Genomic DNA, 20184 nt, shown 5'->3' on the forward strand with positions numbered 1-20184 from the left:
GTGGATATACATAGGAAATGTGTTATTTATGAGCTGCAATGTATTGAAAGCTATTAAAGAAATATTGGGTGAAGGGTTGTCTGGAACTCCAGTGCATCACAAGAGTAAAGAGAAGAGAGTGAGAGAGAAAGAGTGAGTGAGAGGATTAATCTCTCAGGAAGTTCAGTATTCTGGAAGAGCCCGGTATCCAAAAAAATTACAAGTCCTAGCTTTCTATGCATGTATGCAGAAAGCACCATAAGGGGTGGAGACTAAGGAAGGAACTGCAACCATCAGAGGGAATGAATACGACCTGGGCGCTTTCCAGGTTACATGCTGCAATGGGGTAAAATGCTTCGGCTTGGCAGGATCATTTTAAAAATGATCCCCAGAATCTCAAACTCCGACAATAGGAAAATATAGCTATTTCCCTGCAATGGATTTGCAACATCACACACACAAAAAATATGAAATAAGGCATCAGAAATGTGAATGGCACCTTGCTGTCAGCGCAGAGACTGTGGTGTTACAACACAGGAAATATGGAAGCACACTTAGGAGATCTGTAGTGACTCTGTTGTAGGGTTTAATAGAAAGCACTCTGCACAGTCTGCTCCAATATGGATGGGGGTTAGGTGGGGCGAAGCAAGAACAGCTTAGGTAGGGATGCCCAAGAATGACTCAGGTGAGCAGTTCTTGTGGTAGTTCACTGAAGCCCCCGCTCCCAGATCCTTTAACCACAGGCTGAACATCACTCAGCTAACCCTTGGGGCAGAAAGTCAACAAGTTAAAAGGGACAAAAACCAGACAGCAGCCTGCTGAGAGTGAGGTGCTTGCCAAGGATGAGCAAGGTAGTCCCTAGGAGGGTGCAGGGCTAGGGACGAGTGGCACTCCCTGTCATCAGCACTCCTCCTTTGTGCCACTGCTACTCCTGTTCCCCTATGCCCTGCTGGATATCCAGCACTCGCAGGATTAAGACGTTCAATCGCCTCCCTTGTTCCAGTGATGAGAGCAGCGATCAAACTTCCCAACGCCATTTGAGCTGGATACTAAGGGAGAGGCATGTGTGCACTCTACTGCCTAATCAGCGTGCACATGTCCCTCTCACTTAGCATCCAGCTTGTGCAGCACTGGGAAGTTCACCTCTTTCCTCATTTGAGTGAAGAGAGAGGCAAGTGAATTTCCCAGTGCCACATGAGCTGGATGCTAAATGAGAGGCTCTTGCCTTTCCTAGCACTGGAAAGTTCGGCCGCCTCTCTCCTAGCTCGAACGAGGCAAACTTCCCAGTGCCACACGAGTTGGATATCAAATGAGACATGTGCATGTGACCTGATCCCTAATCAGGGCACATGTGTGCCTCTCATTTAGTATCCAGTTCATGCGGCACTGGGAAGTTGGGCCACCACTCTCATCACTGGAACGCAAGAGGCGACTGACCTTCTTAATGCTGCGAGTGCTGGATATCCAGCAGGGCAGAGGGCTCCTTAGTGCTGTACATGGTGGATATTGAATGGGGAGAGAGGGTGGGGAGTGGCAGCTGACAGGGAATGCGTGGGTGTTTTGGTCTGGCCGTGGAGCCTGGGTGAGCATGGGGCTGGGGGAGATCGCCTGGTCACTCCACCCAGAGGACAGACCTGAGGAAGAGTGCATTATGGCTCTACTCTTTTTCCATTATAAATCACACTGGCTGACATCCTGACTAATTTCTCAGTAGTACTAAGCAAGGAGTAATTTAAAAAAATTACTACATTTCAATAGGACTTCCTCTAGTAGATTTACTTAGGAAGTTAGCCATTGCTTCCAATTGCATACAAGATAGCTAGAAAAACACTCTAGTGGTCTGTGGCTGGAACTGCACATACTCAGGCTGAGAAGCCTTATACACACATGTGTGAAATTAGCTTTTGAATAAAGTGTTTTTTAAAAAGCTTAGTTTTGAAAAACTGGCATCTGAAGCATGCTACACACATATGGCAAACAATAGCAAGCTCACTTGCAAAATAATTTCAGGGCACTATGTGCTATAAAACTTGCAGACCACACGCAGTTCCTGGTCTGGTCTTTGAATTTCTGGGGAAGATTGAAGGTAAAAATCTGTGCAGTCAGCCCCACACTCCATAGGAAGGTTGCATTGCTGTCTTGCTGTGGTGTAGAATGGAAAGTGGGCAACTTGAACAATTTCTATGGTATTCCCCATTTATTCATTATGTCTCCTCACTTCCAAGAAAGAGCTGAATCCACCTGCAGCCATTTCCACTAAGCTACAACTAAGGGTGAGGCAAGACAGTGGGGCCTTTCATTGGCCAGGAACTTTAATGGATGCATACATACGTAAATATACTGCAAAAGAGTGCAACAATGTCTATGTATACACATACACAAAGAAAGAGTAAAAAAACAAAAAGAAAGAAAGAGTAAAAGAAAGAGTAAAAAACAGAAGTGTATATAGAATTCTGTGGGTGAATTCTGGAATTCTGGTGAATAGGCAGAAAGTTATAAAATCAGGTTTTTAAAAAGGATTTTAAAAGCCTGTGTAAACTTGTGGGAGTGGGACAATAACCTAATGTTTAGTACATTGTACAAAATGTTTGCCCAAGTGATCACTGCTAGAGCTAAGCAACAACATGATACAGTTAGTTCCTATTTTATGATGTACAAATTCTAGTGTGTCTGTATGCCTTTAAAGTCAAGAGGTGGAGTGCAAATCAAGACAGGACATGGTGCTGGGTTTGGACTGCAGAAGCATTTTGCAGTGTTTACAAATGATGCAAAGTGGGCATGTCTAAAAACCACTCCTTGCTGCTCTCACATTACATTATAATGCACCTGCCAGCTAGCATCTGCAATGCGCGCAATGTTGCGTGCATAGTGGTGGAATTGGAAAGGGGGAGAAAGAAGAAACGGCTGCTTCTTAAGTGCAGCTCTTTTGACAAAATATTCAAGGCCAGTTTATGTTGGAAATGCAACCATTCCTTGCTCAGGCTATAAGATCCTATTCAACATGATGTTCTTCTGAAGATGAATTCTCATGGAGATGTACGCATGAATCATTAGGGATGGGTGCAAAAGCAATTTGGTTTTGCAGCAATTTGGTTCTGCAGTAAAAGCAATGAACAGGAAATTGTAAATGTTAAGCTGTGATACAAAACACAAGTACCAGCCTATAAGAAGAAAAGTTACATCAGAAGGAGCTCTACTAAGCAGGTACACTGAACTTATACTCCAAATGGCACAAGAAAGAATTGGGCTGCTTTAATTCCACATTGTTACTGCTTTTTTTTTTTTGGCAAGAGAATGCTAACTGAAATACAAAAATGCTTTTAGAGGAATATATTCAAGTTTCCCCCCAAAAGCAGTACAAAGTAAAACACTGTGCATTCTATTAGATACCAAAGAAGGCTAACTTTTAGACGTTGTTAAAATTTACTGTTCTCCCAGCTTTATTCCAGGACACAATTCAGCAGAAAGCTTTCTTGTGGTACAAAAACAAACAAGAACACTTACCTTTCCAAACTAACAGGCTTGTCAAATTTAAACAGAATATAGTCCCCAGCAACTGGCGTGACAGCCCAGAAAAAGTCTTCACCCATATAGGCTTTTTCAAGTGCATGTCCATGGTAGACCTTTAAAGTTGTGGAAACCTCTGCAGGTGGATTTACATGGATTTTATGCAGCAACGGCTTTAGGAAGTCTTTGTCCTAATTAAAAGGAAGGCAGGACATGCCGTTATCCTGGTCACAGGCTGTTTTATTTGTTCTTCTAATACTGGCTTATTTTACTCTTTATTTATTTTTGGCTAATTCAATTAAATGAAAACTTAAAGCCAAATGATATGCTATCTACTTTTTGCATAAGCAACTGTTGGAATTAATGAACCAGTTTATAGTTTAAAAGGTTTGAGATTAAGAGATAGCAGTGTTTTTGAGAAGAACATGCCATTTCTTTTGCAATGCATTAAACAATTCTATTAAGCTTTATTTTATAGTTTAATATAATATACTCCAGAGATTCCTAATAAGGATTCGTACTTGGATTGCTCTATTGGACCCCTTTACATATGAAGTTGCCCTATACCATGGGTCTGTCTAGTCCAGTATGGTCTGCTCTGACAGGCAGCTGCTCTCTCGTCTCAGGCAGAGAGAAGTCTTCCCCAAGCCCTACAGCCCAAGATCCTTTTCAGTTGGGATTTAACCTGGAACCTTATGGTAGTGAACCTTGTGGTAGTTTCCACTGCGCTATGTCCTCCACAATAGGACCCTTCCCCTGTCAGAAACAAACTCAAACACTTCAGGAAGTATTTACCAATACATCAGCAATTTATTCCTACAGGGTAATTCACGATTATCCCGTATTAGTGACAGATGCGTCAGTGCCATGCTGTTGCTGGCCCCTCAAATGGCGTCAGCGGATGCACTGATGCTATCTGCGTGCTGACACCGTGTGGGGGCTGCTGGGAGCAACATCCGGTCACACTTTAAAGGAGTCAGCAGCACAGACTGCTGCTTTCACGGAGGAGCTTTCCAACTAACAGTGCTGTGATGGGGCAGTGCGGAGTGGGGGAGGCTTGCAGGAGAAACAGGTAAGACCTGTCGGCCTCCTTTTAAAGGCACCCCTCCTCGCCCCCTGGGATCTGCATAGAATATTCCGTGCACATCCCTAATCTCAACCAGAGAAAGCTACTTCATTACAGAGGTGTTTTGACAAAGGAGAGAGACTTATATTCTCAGGTTTCAAAAAACAAAACAAAAAAAAACCCCACCCAACCCCCCCAAAACCCAACCCACTGTGCCTTGTAATGTGATCACCTCATTCTGTCAAGACTGATGTTCAAGTTCTCTAAACCTGCTCCTATGAGAAAGAGGAAAGAAGTGTCATGTTTTGAGTACTCACTGTGAGTTTTTGAATCTTCCCTGCTAGAGAGGAGTGTAGGCCCACATGCTGGAAAAGGGAAGGCCTGAAGCGTATTCTTAGATTTGATTTCTGCCGATCACAATGTTTCTCAAAGAAAAAATTAGAACAAAAACCCTTTTACTAAAACTGATGATTATACTATTAAGTCTTATCAGTATCAAGTATCTAAAAATAGATTATCTAAGCCATTTATTGCATCATTAATGCCAATCTTCTTTAGCTTGGCTGTACTGGTCAAAGACTGCAATAAAGTTTATCTATCTATCTATCTATCTATCTATCTATCTATCTATAGCTTGGCAGTATTATTTGGCAGACATGATTTTCATTCTGATTTTGATTCAGTACACCCTCCTAATATTGACAAAAGAATACAAGCAAATTAACAGATCAACTATATTGGTAGACAGACTGTAGCACCCTCAATTATGAATGGTTTTTTTTACAATTTTGTAAAAAAAAACCCAAACATTTTCCACATCTATATTTTGATTTTATTCCACAAATGCAATTGTTAATAAACAGCATTTAAACAATGCAACAATATTATAAAGAATAATATCCATGTACACATAGGTGAGAAAATGGAGATAAGGGATAAAGACTCTTACATCTCCTAAGGCTCTGGGCTTCAGTCTTGTTCCCAGGCCGCTCTGCGCATGTGCAATAGGTAACATACTTTTAGTTGATCAGATCAAAACAGTGCTGGGCATGGTCGCAGGCCTATTGCTGCACAGTTAAACAAGCTAGAAATATTTGGGACAAATTTTTTTTGCCTAGCTGTATACATGCTCTTGATGTCATCAAGTACCACAATCCAACCAGAACATGTCGATGCACAAATGCTGCTATTCACAGAGGCTCCCTTAATGTAATGCCACAGCTTCCCAAAGAGGGGAGAGCTATGCAGTGATATACACAGGGCTCTTTCATAGTGTATAAATTTCAGTCTCCTTGAGCACATAAGATTTACATGAGATTAACACACAGAGTTAAAAGTTAACCTTAAAAATGTTGTTTCTTGATCAGAGCCAATTATTAGAGCAAGGGAAGATAGTTACAAATGTATGTCAGTTAGATAACGAAGTAAGTGCCCATAACTATGGAGAAAGAAATAAAGATTTTTTTTGCAGTACCACCTTGTTTCTTGAGGTGGCTGGTGTTCCTTATTTCAGAACATCTTGCCATGAACTTTAGATCAGGATCTTATTTCTTGTTCTTTTATCTGACACAGGTGACCGGAGGTGTCATTTACACATAACTTTCTTAGGAGGTACCCTTACAATATCCCCAGCCCTTTTCATTTTTAAGACCATGAGAGAAAATTCCATAGTACTACTAAGGGAACAGAACAATTTCTCAGCAAAAAGAGCAGTACAGCAGGTACGCTAGATTGTATGGCTCATGGTAATCAGAGAAGTTACAAGTCCACCCCTATGGGGTTGAACCAAGGAAATTATACTCAGTATGACAAAAATGTGTAGCAATAGCAATAGCAATAGCACTTACATTTATATACCGCTCTATAGCCGGAGCTCTCTAAGCGGTTTACAATGATTTAGCATATTGCCCCCAACATTCTGGGTACTCATTTTACCGACCTTGGAAGGATGAAGGATGGAAGGCTGAGTCAACCTTGAGCCCCTGGTCAGGATTGAACTTGTAACCTTCTGGTTACAGGGCGGCAGTTTTACCACTGCGCCACCAGGGGCTCATAAGGAGGTCAGCATTATAACAGCTCTGTGCCAATGCCAATAGAATCACAGGGTCCAAATTGCAGGCCAGCATGACTGATATGTCAGACTTCATACAAGGACAGGAGGTGCATTGGCGCTGGGTAATTCTGTGTTGTACTTAGCTGAAATCCTAACGAAGTGTGTGCACAGTCCGCACCTTCAAGCATGCAGAAGGACTGCCCTCAGAACTCTGTCAGTTTTCTTACGCACACTTTTTTACTCAACATATCAGCAAGCACTTCTCCAGGAACACTCGCCTACACTACCAAATGCCTCCATTGCAGTAGAAACATGTTGCTGTCTTCAGTGAACGTCCATCGCTTTTGTTGTACATTTTTCGGTTTTGTAAAAAAAACCAGCAAGCCATAACCAACAATTCCCAGCAAGCCATAACCAACAATGTATAACAAATGTTTCTATTTGTCTATGCAAGACAACTCTGTCATTCCTCTTATGTGGTTTGTCGCATTCATGTTACAGCACTTGTCAGAAATATTAAGCAAAATGAAAGAAAACACTTACTGCATCTTTCTCTGGGTTACAAACTTTCACCCAAAGAATGTGATCCAAGAGCCAGTCAATAGGTTTCTCCTTATAAAACATAAATATGAACTCTACAATTAGAGTAATATCAGGAGACTGGAACATTTTACCTGTAACAATATATAGATAATTATATCAACAATTGTCCAGTGCTTTATAACTATAAATCCAGACTGTTTTCAAGAAGGCAACTTCTCTTATTTTGAATTTATTATTTGTCATTTAGATTTTTATACCACCCAATCCAAATGGCGCTAGGTGGTTCACATCAATACAAACAAGCAAGAACAGAATAACCAACCCATTAAAACAATTAAACGGTTAAATCAATTAAAAACCATTTAGGCCAAAACATTTTAAAATGTGTTTTGAAGGCTCATTTAAAAGCCATTAATGATGTTATTTATTTATTTATCTATCATAAATAAGTGTTCGGCCTCGGATATGTATAAGGAGTGCATTCTACAATCCAGGAGAGACTACAGAGCAGGCCTGACTCAAGTCGCTGCCAGACGAATCATCAGCAGCGAACGACAGCTCACTCTTGATGCTTTGAGGGCACAAGTACTGCTTTGATTCCTCCTTCACACAATCAAGATTTTTTCTGCCTGCACAAGAGTCTTAATATACAAATATAGCTCTTTCTCCCACAAGGGGCTGCCCCCATTCATTCCAATGAAGAGAATATCTCTATGAAGGTGAAGGGACATGCTCATGGGTCCTGGATTGGTCACCTTCAGTCTAGTAACTGGCTAGACCACCCAACCCAAGAAGCTCCATACCTGTAGCAGCAGAGATGGAGCTCAGCATCAAGAGTATAACTTAAACATAAGTAACAGAACAGTCAGAAAAGGCTCATGACCCATCCCCGTTTCCTGAGAATTATTCACTGACATACCCTGTTTCCCCGAAAGTAAGACCTACCCCGAAAGTAAGACCTAGCTGTAATTTCTGATGTACCGCTAATTGCCCTAGTGCATTTTTTGGGGCTAAAATTAATATAAGACACTGTCTTATTTTCGGGGAAACACGGTAGTGTGTCACAGTATGGTAATGTGACACAGGCAGCTAGATCACCGCCTGTGCTGTGTGCATGCTTAAACACCACTGACAGTGTTATGGAACAGGGCTGTTTCTCTCCATCTTAAAGCTGTACAAACACAATTGTGTGGTCCGACACTCATTATTTCCAAGGGGTATCACACAGTAGGGGTAAGAAGTGAGGTGGTCAAATTTGCAGATGATACCAAACTCTTTCGGGCAGTGAAATCCAAAACTGATTGTGAGGAGCTCCAAAAGAATCTCTCCAAACTAGGGGAGTGGGCAACAAAATGGCAAATGCGGTTCAATGTTGTCAAGTATAAAGTGATGCACATTGGGATGAAAAACCCCAACTTCAAGTATACGCTGATGGGATCTGAGCTGTCAGTGCTGACCAGGAGAGGGATCTTGGGGTTGTGGTGGACAGCTCACTGAAAGTGTTGACGCAATGTGTGGCAGCTGTGAAAAAGGCCAATTCCATGCTTGGGATCATTAGGAAGGGGATTGAAAATAAAACTGCTAATATTATACAAAACTATGGTGCAGCCACACCTGGAGTATTGCATACAATTCTGGTCACCACATCTAAAAAAGGACACTGTAGAACTGGAAAAGGTGCAGAAGAGGGCAACCAAGATGATCAGGGGCCTAGAGCACCTTCCTTATGAGGCAAGGCTACAACACCTGCGGCTATTTAGTTTAGAAAAAAGATGATTGAGGGGAAACATGATAGAAGTCTATAAAATCATGCATGGTGTGGAGAAGGAGGATAAAGAGAAAATTCTTCTCCCTCTCACATAACACTAGAACTGGGGTCATCCCATGAAATTGATTGCCGGGAAATTTAGCACAAGCAAACGGAAGTACTTTTTCACACACTGCATAACCAACTTGTGGAATTCTCTGCCACAGGACGTGGTGACAACCAACAACCTGGATGGCTTTAAGAGGGGTTTGGATAACTTCATGGAGGAGAGGCCTATCATCAGCTACTAATCGGAGGGCTATAGGCCAACTCCAGCCTCAAAGGCAGGATGCCTCTGAGTCCCAGTTGCAGGGGAGTAACAGCAGGAGGGAGGGCATGCCCTCAACTCCTCCCTGTGGCTTCCAGCGGCATCTGGTGGGACACTGTGTGAAACAGGATGATGGACTAGATGGGCCTTGGGCCTGATCCAGCTGGGCTGTTCTTATGTCTTTGCACAGCTTTAAGAAGGAGCAGAACAGTTCCGCCATACTGTCGATAGTGTTTAAATGTACACAGCAGACTGGTCAGTGCTCCTACACACCGTGTTTCACTGTCCAGTAAGTCAGCATTTGTTTTTATTAGCACAAAGCTAATATATAGCAAATCTTGATTTGGTCTTCAAAGATTCCAGAGAAAACATTTTCTAGTGGAAAACTGTAAATTGCTGGTTGGGACAAGAAATAGGAAAGATTTATTATGAGCCTCCTCAAAACAGAGAATTCATTTTCAAAGGCCCCTACTTCTATATGAAATACATTAGATGACTGAAACTGTTTCAATGAGACCCATTCAAGTCATTTAGTGAAACTTTAGAAAATAGTTATTTGTTTCACGACAGCAGCAACAACTATAAAACCAATCTATTCCAAAAGTTGGATTCTATCACAAGAACATACAAATAACTCTTCTGCTCCCCGGAAAAAAGCACCATGTGGAATTATCGGGGGGGATTTTATAATTTTAAGTTCATTGCATTCCTCTCTCTATATATATTTTAATTATGTTGTGACATTTTGTGTCATGTGTCCTTGAGAATCTAAGCTAAACTTCTTTTATCCTCTTTTCAGACTCACTAAAGGGGGAATGCTTCTTACCTATGAATCCCAGCTGAGAAAATTCTAGAATCATCCAGTCCTCAGAAGACAACTGAAGCGCAAAGTTTTTTATTGTGCTGAAGTAATTCTGCTTGACAACAATGTCATCCTCCAGCTAAAGGAATCAAACAGATGCATTAAAAGCAAGACCAGCAAAATGAAGAAGAAATGAAGCAGGAAAAAACAAGTAGGCATAATACATTTCAAATCTGTCCATCCAATTTGCCTCCAGTGCAACTGCTATGAAGGCACTGTAGATGAGAAAATGGACATGTGCACAAATTAAATTCTGTGATTTGATTCAATCTCAAATCAAATTGCAGAACCATCAAATTGATTCGTCAAGAACAGCCAGCTTGGCTGGCTGTCTCGATGTATCACCCCTGAATCACCCAAATAGATCTGGGAGATTCAAGCGCCATTTTGAGGCCCATTTCCCCAACATAATGGGCTTTAAAATGGCACTTTTTTCCAAGGAGAGCTGGTCTACCAATTGGGATTGGCAGGTAGACAAGTCCTCTGAAGCGAGTAGACGCACCAAGTCCAGAGCAGAGGCCTACCCTACCCTCCCACCCCAAATGGTAGACCAGCTCTACCCGAGGGAAAGCACCAATTTGAGGCCTGCTTTTCCCAGCATAATGGGCCTCAAAACGGCATTCGAATCACCCAAATCAATTTGGGTCAAATTAGGGTGTGATTCATTTCGACCTCGAATAGGGCACTCTATTTTGAGGGTGATTCAATTCAAAGTTGAATCTGTGAATTGCCCCTGATTTGACCGAAATCGATTCAATCGAAAATTGAATTTCATACCCCTATGAGAAAGGCAACCTCAGCCTTTTGTTTTAAGAGATTTAATGCAGAACTGGATATATTAAGTAGCTGCCTTCCCTTCTTTGATACCATGTATTTGGTAACACACACACACACACACTGAGCTTAACATTCCTCTTTTTTGTAAAACAAAGAACAGTGGCTGACATCCAGACAAAATTACTCAGTAGTACCACTCAGGAGCAGGGGCGTAGCAAGGTTGGAGGGGGCCCAGAGACAAGATTTTAAAATGGGCCCCTTGCTGATATACACACACAAACACACTTCACAATATATCGCGCACTCACACTCACATCCCCATTATGAATACGGTGAATATCTATTTCACATTGAATCTAGTTTTTTACTCTCTGCTCCTGCCGATCTCCAACATAATTCATAGGGGGCGCAACATGTGTGGGTGGGGAGTCATGTGATGTGCCTCTGGGGGGGCCCTCGAGGCAGTGGGGCCCCAAGACAACTGCCTCCCCTTGCCTAATGGTAGTTATGCCACTGCTCAGGAGTTAATCTACCAAACAATTTAACTTCAGTAGGTGTACTCTGGAATAATTTAGTCTGGATGTCAACCAGTTTAATTAGATTCTGGGGTAAATATCTAAAAAGAATGTATGTTTTACAATGACTCCAGTTTAATACAAACAATATGAATTTTTAGCAGATGATTTGTTTATAGTACAGGAATAATGGATGGTAGTTGGGATCTGTAATGACCACACACATACTAAAAGCTGTCTGGGGAGGAACACAAAGAGCAGCATAGGGTAACCCCTTGTCTTCACAATCCAGTCCTTTAACACAGAGGTTCCCAACCTGTGGTACTCCAGATGTTGCTGAACTACAATTCCCATCATTCCCAGTTACAATTTGTTGTGGCTGGGGATGATGGGAGTTGCAGTTCAGCAACCTCTGGTGTACCACCGACTGGGAACCCTGCTTTAGCAGACAGGTTTTTGCACGACACTTTATTGGATACCAGATATTGCAGAAGTCACACAAAGCATGACATTCACTCGAGGCATACTTTGACTGGCTATGAAAAAAAATCACTGAAGTGCTAGAGTCACTGGCCCAGCCCTGTTCAGCCTTCATATGGTGGTACCCCTGATGGCGCAGTGGTAAAACTGCCGCCCTGTAACCAGAAGGTTGCAAGTTCGATCCTGACCAAGGGGCTCAAGGTTGACTTAGCCTTCCATCCTTCCGAGGTCGGTAAAATGAGTACCCAGAATGTTGGGGGGCAATATGCTAAATCATTGTAAACCGCTTAGAGAGCTCCGGCTATAGAGCGGTATATAAATGTAAGTGCTATTGCTATTGCTATATGGTCCCATTGCCAAGCCATGATCTAGCAGTGAAGAACACCTGACAGACCTGCACATTCCCCACTACCTAAATTCTCCCTCACTTTCCCAATTAGGGAATGTAACATCTGAACTGAGCCACTTAAGTCTCCACATAAGTAAGTTTGGGCTTTTAGTGCTGTTGGATCTAAGCCAGACACACAAGAAGTACCAATTGTGCAGTTCTATAGCTACTGCAAGATTCTGTCCTAAAGCCCTATTCAAGCAATAGCTGACACAGCTTACAGAAGTAAAATAGTTTCACCAACTTTGAGTCAGAGAGTGCGAGAAACTGGGCATGTGCATCTCTTTCTTTTTAACTGTGGACTTATTGCAGCTGTATGACAGATTAACCCATGTTTACAAAGCATGACCTTGGCAATTACAGATATTTTTGAAGTTATAACACAGTCTTAAGGTTTGCTAGCTCAAGTTTGGAAGGGGCTTAGGGAATCTTTCAAAATCATATAAATCATGCATTTTTAATTGTAAATGTAACATTAACATGCAACACTCAAATACAAAATAAGTTTACTCAAGTTTAGCTTCATTTATTTTTCCAAAAAGTTAATTAAAATATGAATCACTCAGGCAGTTTGATTTTCTGATTTAGTCTTTGTATATATCCCAATGCGTATTACTGGTTTCTCATATGCTGTACCTGCATTATAAACAAACTAAATAACTATACCCATGTCATGCCTGCCTCCATGAACCCTTAGGAATCTTTTCGATATTTATTTTTATAATTCACAATATAAAAACATCATTTACCTGAATGTAGTAAACACCTTTTTTCTGTGCATACATCATAAGGAAACAATAATCCAGATTTTGCTTTGTCCTCCATCTGAAATTAAATATAGTTTGAAAGCTTTCTAGGCTGAGCCTCCTAGTAGGCACAAAAGAATATAGTAGAGTGGGCACCCAAGTGGAATGTGTGGAGGTGGGAAGAGGTAGGTCACACACCACCTTTCTCCGCCCCACCCTCCCACTCCGCATCACTGGCAGGTGGCAAGAAACAGTTCAAGCCTGCCAAGATTCAGCCACTCAGCTGAAGGCCATCAGGATGGCAGATTCCAAGAAGGGTGTCATCCCACCCAGCAAAGTCTCCCCAAAGTCTTCCACTGCGCTCACTTCACACCAGCCAACATGCTTGCTTTGCTGACCCAGGGCTAGTTATTGTGTCCTCTACTACCAGGAAGACCTCCCATCAGCATGAGAGGAATGCACATGTACAACTTTTGCCTTGGGCAGTTTAGGGGAGAGGCAGGAGTCATGTCAACACTTTTTTTTTTTGAAAGGATAGAGGATCTCTATCAATGACAGTGGGCCAAAGTAAAAACAATTCAGGAGATCTATTAACTGGACTGGCTGCAGCTAAAAAACCAGAGTGCTCCCTACAATTGGAACAGGACTGTGGTGGGGGGTATGTTAAATCATCTTCTCTCATGCTGTTCAAGTTCAAGTTTTATTTACGGTCTTAGACCAAAACAGAAAACATATACCATCTGTGGATAAAATTACATCTATACAATAATACCTTAACATCCTACAAACAATTCCCCGACTTACATCCTGGAAGCAATATAACAAAACTTAGCTACAGAATTAGAAATTGAGAAATCCTCATCTGAAAGTAAAATTTTTACAAGATATTCATCAGAATGGTTTGACAATCTACGTATCAAAGGGAAAATAAAGCATGTCCTTCTCCCATGCCATTTTTCTCAAATTAAAAACGGAACCCACCATGAAGTTGTTGTATGTCCCATGCAGCAACACACACACACACAAGCACTTGTAGTACCATACTTGTGTCTTAGGGCACAATATCATACTTGTGTCTTGTGTCATACTTGTGTCTTAGGGCATAAACACTACACACACACCATGATAACTATTCCTGAAGAATAACATATTCAATAAATGCAACACGCCCACCAATCCTAGTCTGGCATACCCTATGTTCATTAATTGGATATGCAAGTTAGAGCCTCCCAGTTCACAGAATATTTATGACGTGTTTTACAATGGTCATTCCCCCTCTTCCAGGACACACTAGCACTAAGCGGAACTCTTACCTGACTCTCTCTTTTGAGTCTCCAAAGGTCTCTTTTAATTGTGTGAAGTCAGGATAATAAGATGCAGGTGGGGCTATTACTTCTACCAAACCAGAACTGATTTCTGTAGAAAACCTGTAATCAGAAGAGTCAACTCAATTTTTTAATGTGCTGGGGAACACCATACTTGACACCCAGAGGGGGTTCATAACTTCAGATGCAACAGGAAGCCACCATTTCTTGGTGTGAGAACAAGCCAGGAGAGCCATGGGATTCCCCCCCCTTCCCCTTTTGCATGTGAGAGAGCTTCTGCTTTCAATCTGAAATAAGCAAGTTCCCTGAGTTAATTGCATTTTATTTCTAAACCAAAGTAGTTGTCTCTCATCTTGCCCTCAAAAGAAGGGGAAATGTGCGAGGTTCACAGTGAGAGGCTCTGTTTCCCCATTATGTCAAACCTAGCAGGGACTGCTAGGTTCATTATCCTTGGTGTCCATTAGCAATGCCACCAAGTGGCATTGGGCAAGTCAATATCTCTCCGCCTATATAAACACGCACTAGGATCCAACGACCTATGAGGTGAAATCCAACAAAGTACAAGAGGCTACATCTGCAAATATCATCCACATACCCTGCAGAAATGCTTAGGGCCTGCTCACTGGGTTCTTTGGGCTTGGCTGTAAATCCCTAGTCATAATCTATTATTTAAAACCACAATATGTCATCAACTTCTTAAGTGCTTCGGCAGCTGTTTCTATGCTTTAGCCTAGCATAGCTCTGAAATAGTAGCTTTAGCATGGGTGCCATGCAATCCATTTATTTCATACCAAAATAATCCATGTATGTAATGCTAAATCCTTTAATCCCATTTACAGTTTTACAAGTTAACCTAATTGCTGCATGTAAGTTACCATAATATACAACCCATGCATACACACTATTATTACTTCTAAACTCAAACGACTTTAAGACATAGTGGGCAACCAAAATATTTCAAATAGAGCCCTTTGCAGAATAAAAACTTACTCTTTTTCTAGGCTTGCTAGAACATCATTTACATAGTCAAGATCTGTCTGGAAAAAGAAAGAAACAACACACAACATTTTTGAAGCAACCCTTTAAAGTTCAGCATAGTTTCATGTAATCAGCTTATATTTCACTCACAGAAACTGGCCACCACAGTTTTCAGTGCATTTGACCCTTTCAAATATACCATATTTACTTCAAGATAAGCAAATCTCAGGAATGTCAATGCAGACAGAGCTCACATGACAATATGCATGCTCTGCATCAATTGTTCATAGTATGTGCATGTTTAAAGCACCAGTGTTCTTGGCAATTGTTTTTAAAAACCATTAAGTGGAAAAGGCTCAGGCCTTTGCTGCCATTCACAGGACCATATCCTAATAAAGCCCGGATCCCTAAGTCCCATTGATATTAATGTGACTTAAGTTAATCGCAACTACAGTTAACTACGAGTCTCAATGATTTCAACAGTGCTTGGCGAGGGGTAATTTTCTTAGGATACAGCCCACTTTGTTGAGAGTGGCAATTAAAATTCATGTACACCATTCACAACTGACACATGGCATGTACTTCTGGCACATGTACATGTATGCAAGAAAGAAATTACTGCAAGGCTGATTTATACACTTTTGAAATGTAATGACACAAGCAACACGATTTCTTCTCAATCCAGAGAACCGGTTAACTTAGGACATTTGTGCAAGGGCCATTTCCCACTGTGCTGCTTTGACTTTCAGTCTACAGCAGCAATGGCAGAACAGCCTTTGAAAAGCAGGGGCGGATGTGGCACCGCAGAACATCCACTCATTCATTGATGCTGTGTATGCGCCACTTGGCTGCTAGTATACATGGTGACTATACTAATTTGTTTTCTTCTTTACTGTCATGAACCAAGTGCTTTCCCCACTATACCACTCCAGCATGAGCACATCCACCTAGCCGTTTAAAAAGAAAAAGTGGTAGACACCCTACTGTAACTAACCCAAGTGTGAGTACCTGAAATAACTGTATGTTCTTCCCTTGTTTACTCTTGCCTCCCCTTCCTCTGTTGTATCCATATCTAGACTGTGAATTCCCTGGAGCAGGAACCTGTGCTCTCATCCTTTGTAAAGTGCCATGTACATGGATGTAGTTGTAGTAGCAGTAGCAAATGCCAATAGGGACCCCTCCCTCCAAGGCAATGCTCCACGTAGGAAGAGCCCTGCTGGATCAAACCTGAAGTGCCTCAAATCAAATTTTCTGTTTCTCACAGTGGTCAACCAGACATCTCTGGGAAGCCCTCAAGTGAAGGCAATATTTTATTTTACACATTTGTTATCTTTTAAATGGAGTATGAAATTGAATAACAGAACACTGTACCCTCAATCCCTCTTTTGTCTCCAAAGAGCACAAGTAGAGAAAAATGCCATGAAAGTGACCAAGCACCTCCAGAAGCCTCACCTGCATCTCTCACACCTATGTTTTCACCACCATACAGAGCCCCTGGGCTAGCTGGTCTCTCACTTCTCAGTCTCTTTGAAAGCTGTGTGCTTCTCCAATCCCTGCACTGGATCTCACATGGAGCCAGTTAAAAAAACCACCACCACATAAATACACAGAGGGGCAAACAGCAGCAAGGCTACTCTCCTCCACCTCACCACAGCTGGCTTAGTCTAGGGTGGTGAACACCAGTCAAAATGACTGAGGAGGACAGTGAAGAGGAGTTTTGGTGGTGGTGCTACCCAGCAATATAGAACTGGATCTTACATACAGCTCATTTTCATGCAAGGGAACTGACCTGGAGAGTCTAAGCAAAGAGGAAGATTGAAGAAAAGTCTTGAGAGTTTAGCTGCGTGCTCTGTACATCTCAGGACAAATGAGTTCTCTTTCCACTCTCCCCTTCCCCTGGTGCAAAATGGCAGCCACATCAAAACATTTCCCTGCATAACTGGTCTCAATATCAGCCAATAGGCACATGTACACTATACTTATCAGCTGAAGGGGGGGTCATTATCTGGGGGGTATGAATAACATTTTATCCAGTACAGTAGTCAGAGTATGGAGAAACAGTGGCCTACAACCAGATTAGTGTTGTGTTAGCAAGGATGTAATGCAATGACGTCGTATAAAGAAAGGGATGCCTGTTCCAGATTAGTTCTTGTGCCAGCAGAAGATGTTGACAAGTTGCACAATGTGTTGCCCAGTCTTGTAAGTATCCTGGATAAGGACTTCTACTAGCCCCTGTGTAACATCTCTGATACATTCCTGCTCATTCTTTAAAAACATCTTTGTAGGCTTTCCTCTGGTGCAGTGCTAGCAGGAAGAGAATCTTCTTAGTAGTGACCTCCCCTGACCCCGGTCTATGGAATACATTCCCTAGAGAGATTCACCTGGTAACCTCCTTGTATTCATTTAGGTGCCAGGCGATAGCCTTCTTCTTCTGGCAAGCTTTTAATTTGTAATTGCTGCTGATAGCTCTGTATAAGCTTACTGGCTGTTTAATTGTTTTAGAGTTTTGTGTTTAATTTTGGTGGGGGTTTTAGATTTTGTTTTTAATGTGTGTGTTTTAAAACTGCTTCAAGGACACTGGTAAATTGAGTGGTATATAAATGTAATAAACAGACAGACAGATTAACTGGAAACACTTTTGTTACTCTAACAGAGAGACCAAAAATCAATCCTCTAACAATCTCACAAACCCCCTTGTCACATGCTATTCAGCAGCAGACTGTATCAAGTACAGGTTACATAACTTTCATGCTAACTGAGGTTGCTGTTCCAGGTTCGTATGGCAGAGTGGGTTCCATTACTTAAAGAGCAATATTTACTTATTTATTTATTGTTCTATACTGCTTTTCATTAAAATAAAAAAACCCAAAGCGGTTTACAACATAATTAAAACAATGCACAAATAAAATACAAAAAGTACAGATATTAAATATAGATATAAAAATAATATATCTCTATTTAAAAGTTTAAAAACCTATATAAAACAGTCACACACAAAGCAGCAGCAGTAAGAACTGTAGTCTCATATAAAAGCCTGGGTGAAGCACCACATTTTTACTTGTTTTCTAAAAAACAATAGATGGATTTACAGCTGGGGTGCTCAACTCAAGTGTCCCAGTGGGCCAGAAACAACTACAATGTGGCATTCAGGGGCTGAAGTCAATTTCCAGTGCATTATTATATTAAAATTAATTACTAAAAATATTAATTAAAATTGTTAGTTACCTGTGGATCTATTCCACTTGTCAAGGGGGCCACAATTTTAACTCGTGACCACAAAATAGGCTCTATCCTTGCTCAGTCATTGGGGCACCTGGAGTGTATGCCTGCCCCAAATAAATTACAGGTCCTCTCCTCTCCCTAAATCACTGTTGCCTTCAGGTTGCAATTCTAGGCATGCTTACTTAGGAGTAAGCCTCACTAGGAATATTTCTAAGTAAACATGCATAGGATGGTGTTGTAAGGCAGTTTCAGAGAGGTCAGAAAATGCCCCTTTGGAAAAGAGGGTGCTGACCCCCAAAAGTGGCCCTCTGCCTTTCTGGGGTGCTGTGCTGCCAGGAATTTCTGCCTGCTGGCCAGCAAAAAACATTCCCACAGGGGAGATCCCGCTCCCAGGCCTTATGTTGTGCAGGCCTGATTTACAGCAATCGTCTAACCTTGTATTTTCAGAACTGGCCTTCTTGGTTAGTAGAGAAGCTATGTTTTTCCAAAACAGTAAAAAGATTCCACAATACTCATTTTGTGCCACTCAAGCCATCTAGCAAAGGAGCACATTTAGACTTTTTATTCAGTTTGCCTAAGCAATTATGAATTTATAGGGTCCAAATATATATATTCATATACAATTCTATTTTGGCACCTGGCAAGATTTTGTAATTCACCTGGCTGCTATTAAAAGCCTTTCTGCAGGATCTGACAAATGCAAGAACCACATTTTAACCTTTGTATGATGCTTCCACAAGTCTTGTTCCAAAGCCAGCAGCACAATATTATGCCTTGCTATTGTTCTCCTTTTTCTCCCTACCATATCCTCCTTTTTTAAAAAACTCCAATATGAAACTGAAGACAAATGTTAAATGCCAGATATGGCAGACTGGACACTATCCAGAAAGAGCCAACGTTCTTAGGCTGCATCCTTGTGCACACATTTACCAGACTCACATAGGCTTGCAGCATTATACTCACTTAATTTCTCTGAAGTGTACCCTGTGCATACCTTGCATGTTTCACTGTTTAGTGTCCAAAATGTAAAGCTATTTCAGAGCTTCCTAATGTGAGCAGAATTAAGATAATGATCATGCTCAAATGTGCTTCAATGTCTCTTTCCTTATAAGAAAATCATCCCGAGAAAAAAGAGCAGCCAGTTAATTTCAGTACAATAAATACGTTTTATTTTCATAGGAAGTTTTTATTTTTTAAACATTCACCTACAAAAGACTAAGTAGTATTCAGGTACTACATTTAAGTACAAGTCGATTTGAATTTAATGTGATACTTTGGCAATAATTGTAGAATAAATCATTGTGTCTCGGCACTTTATTAGAAATTCAGTTAACATCTTTGATGCAAATGTGGAACCAGAGTCTGTAACAACTAGTCAGATGCTGTTTTGCATTCTAATCTATTGTTCTACAGAAAAAAGCCAACTTTATGGCAGCTCTTAATTTATCTTGATTCTTTTCAGCTAGCAAAATTAATTTAATTTGTGTTATAATCAATCGACTAGTATTAATTAGGCAACTGATTATTAATATGTATAAAATATTCTCCAATTACATAAGAAAAGGAAGGGTTCCATCAACTTTAGCTGAAATCTTCAACTATTTGCTGAAAAGGCCCATGTCAATACCTCATTTCTAAGCATCGACTTGCCCAAAGTCACACTGGCTG

At 41.2% G+C, this 20184-nt stretch overlaps 1 protein-coding gene across 8 annotated transcripts in view; it reads right to left on the bottom strand.

Annotated features, from left to right (window-relative positions):
* The window catches only part of MGAT4A (alpha-1,3-mannosyl-glycoprotein 4-beta-N-acetylglucosaminyltransferase A), a 109425-nt gene that overhangs the window by 20794 nt on the left and 68447 nt on the right, over nt 1-20184 (bottom strand). For all 8 annotated transcript variants that reach the window (XM_053305700.1, XM_053305696.1, XM_053305701.1 and 5 more), the window contains 7 exons: nt 15307-15353; nt 14305-14418; nt 12995-13070; nt 10050-10164; nt 7149-7279; nt 4870-4977; nt 3484-3677 (listed from right to left, as the gene is read on the bottom strand). In XM_053305700.1, the coding sequence (XP_053161675.1) occupies nt 3484-3677; nt 4870-4977; nt 7149-7279; nt 10050-10164; nt 12995-13070; nt 14305-14418; nt 15307-15353 (785 nt within the window). The remainder of the gene's footprint in view (nt 1-3483; nt 3678-4869; nt 4978-7148; nt 7280-10049; nt 10165-12994; nt 13071-14304; nt 14419-15306; nt 15354-20184) is intronic.

Source organism: Hemicordylus capensis, chromosome 3 (genome assembly GCF_027244095.1).
Source record: "Hemicordylus capensis ecotype Gifberg chromosome 3, rHemCap1.1.pri, whole genome shotgun sequence".
Lineage (NCBI taxonomy): Eukaryota > Metazoa > Chordata > Lepidosauria > Squamata > Cordylidae > Hemicordylus > Hemicordylus capensis.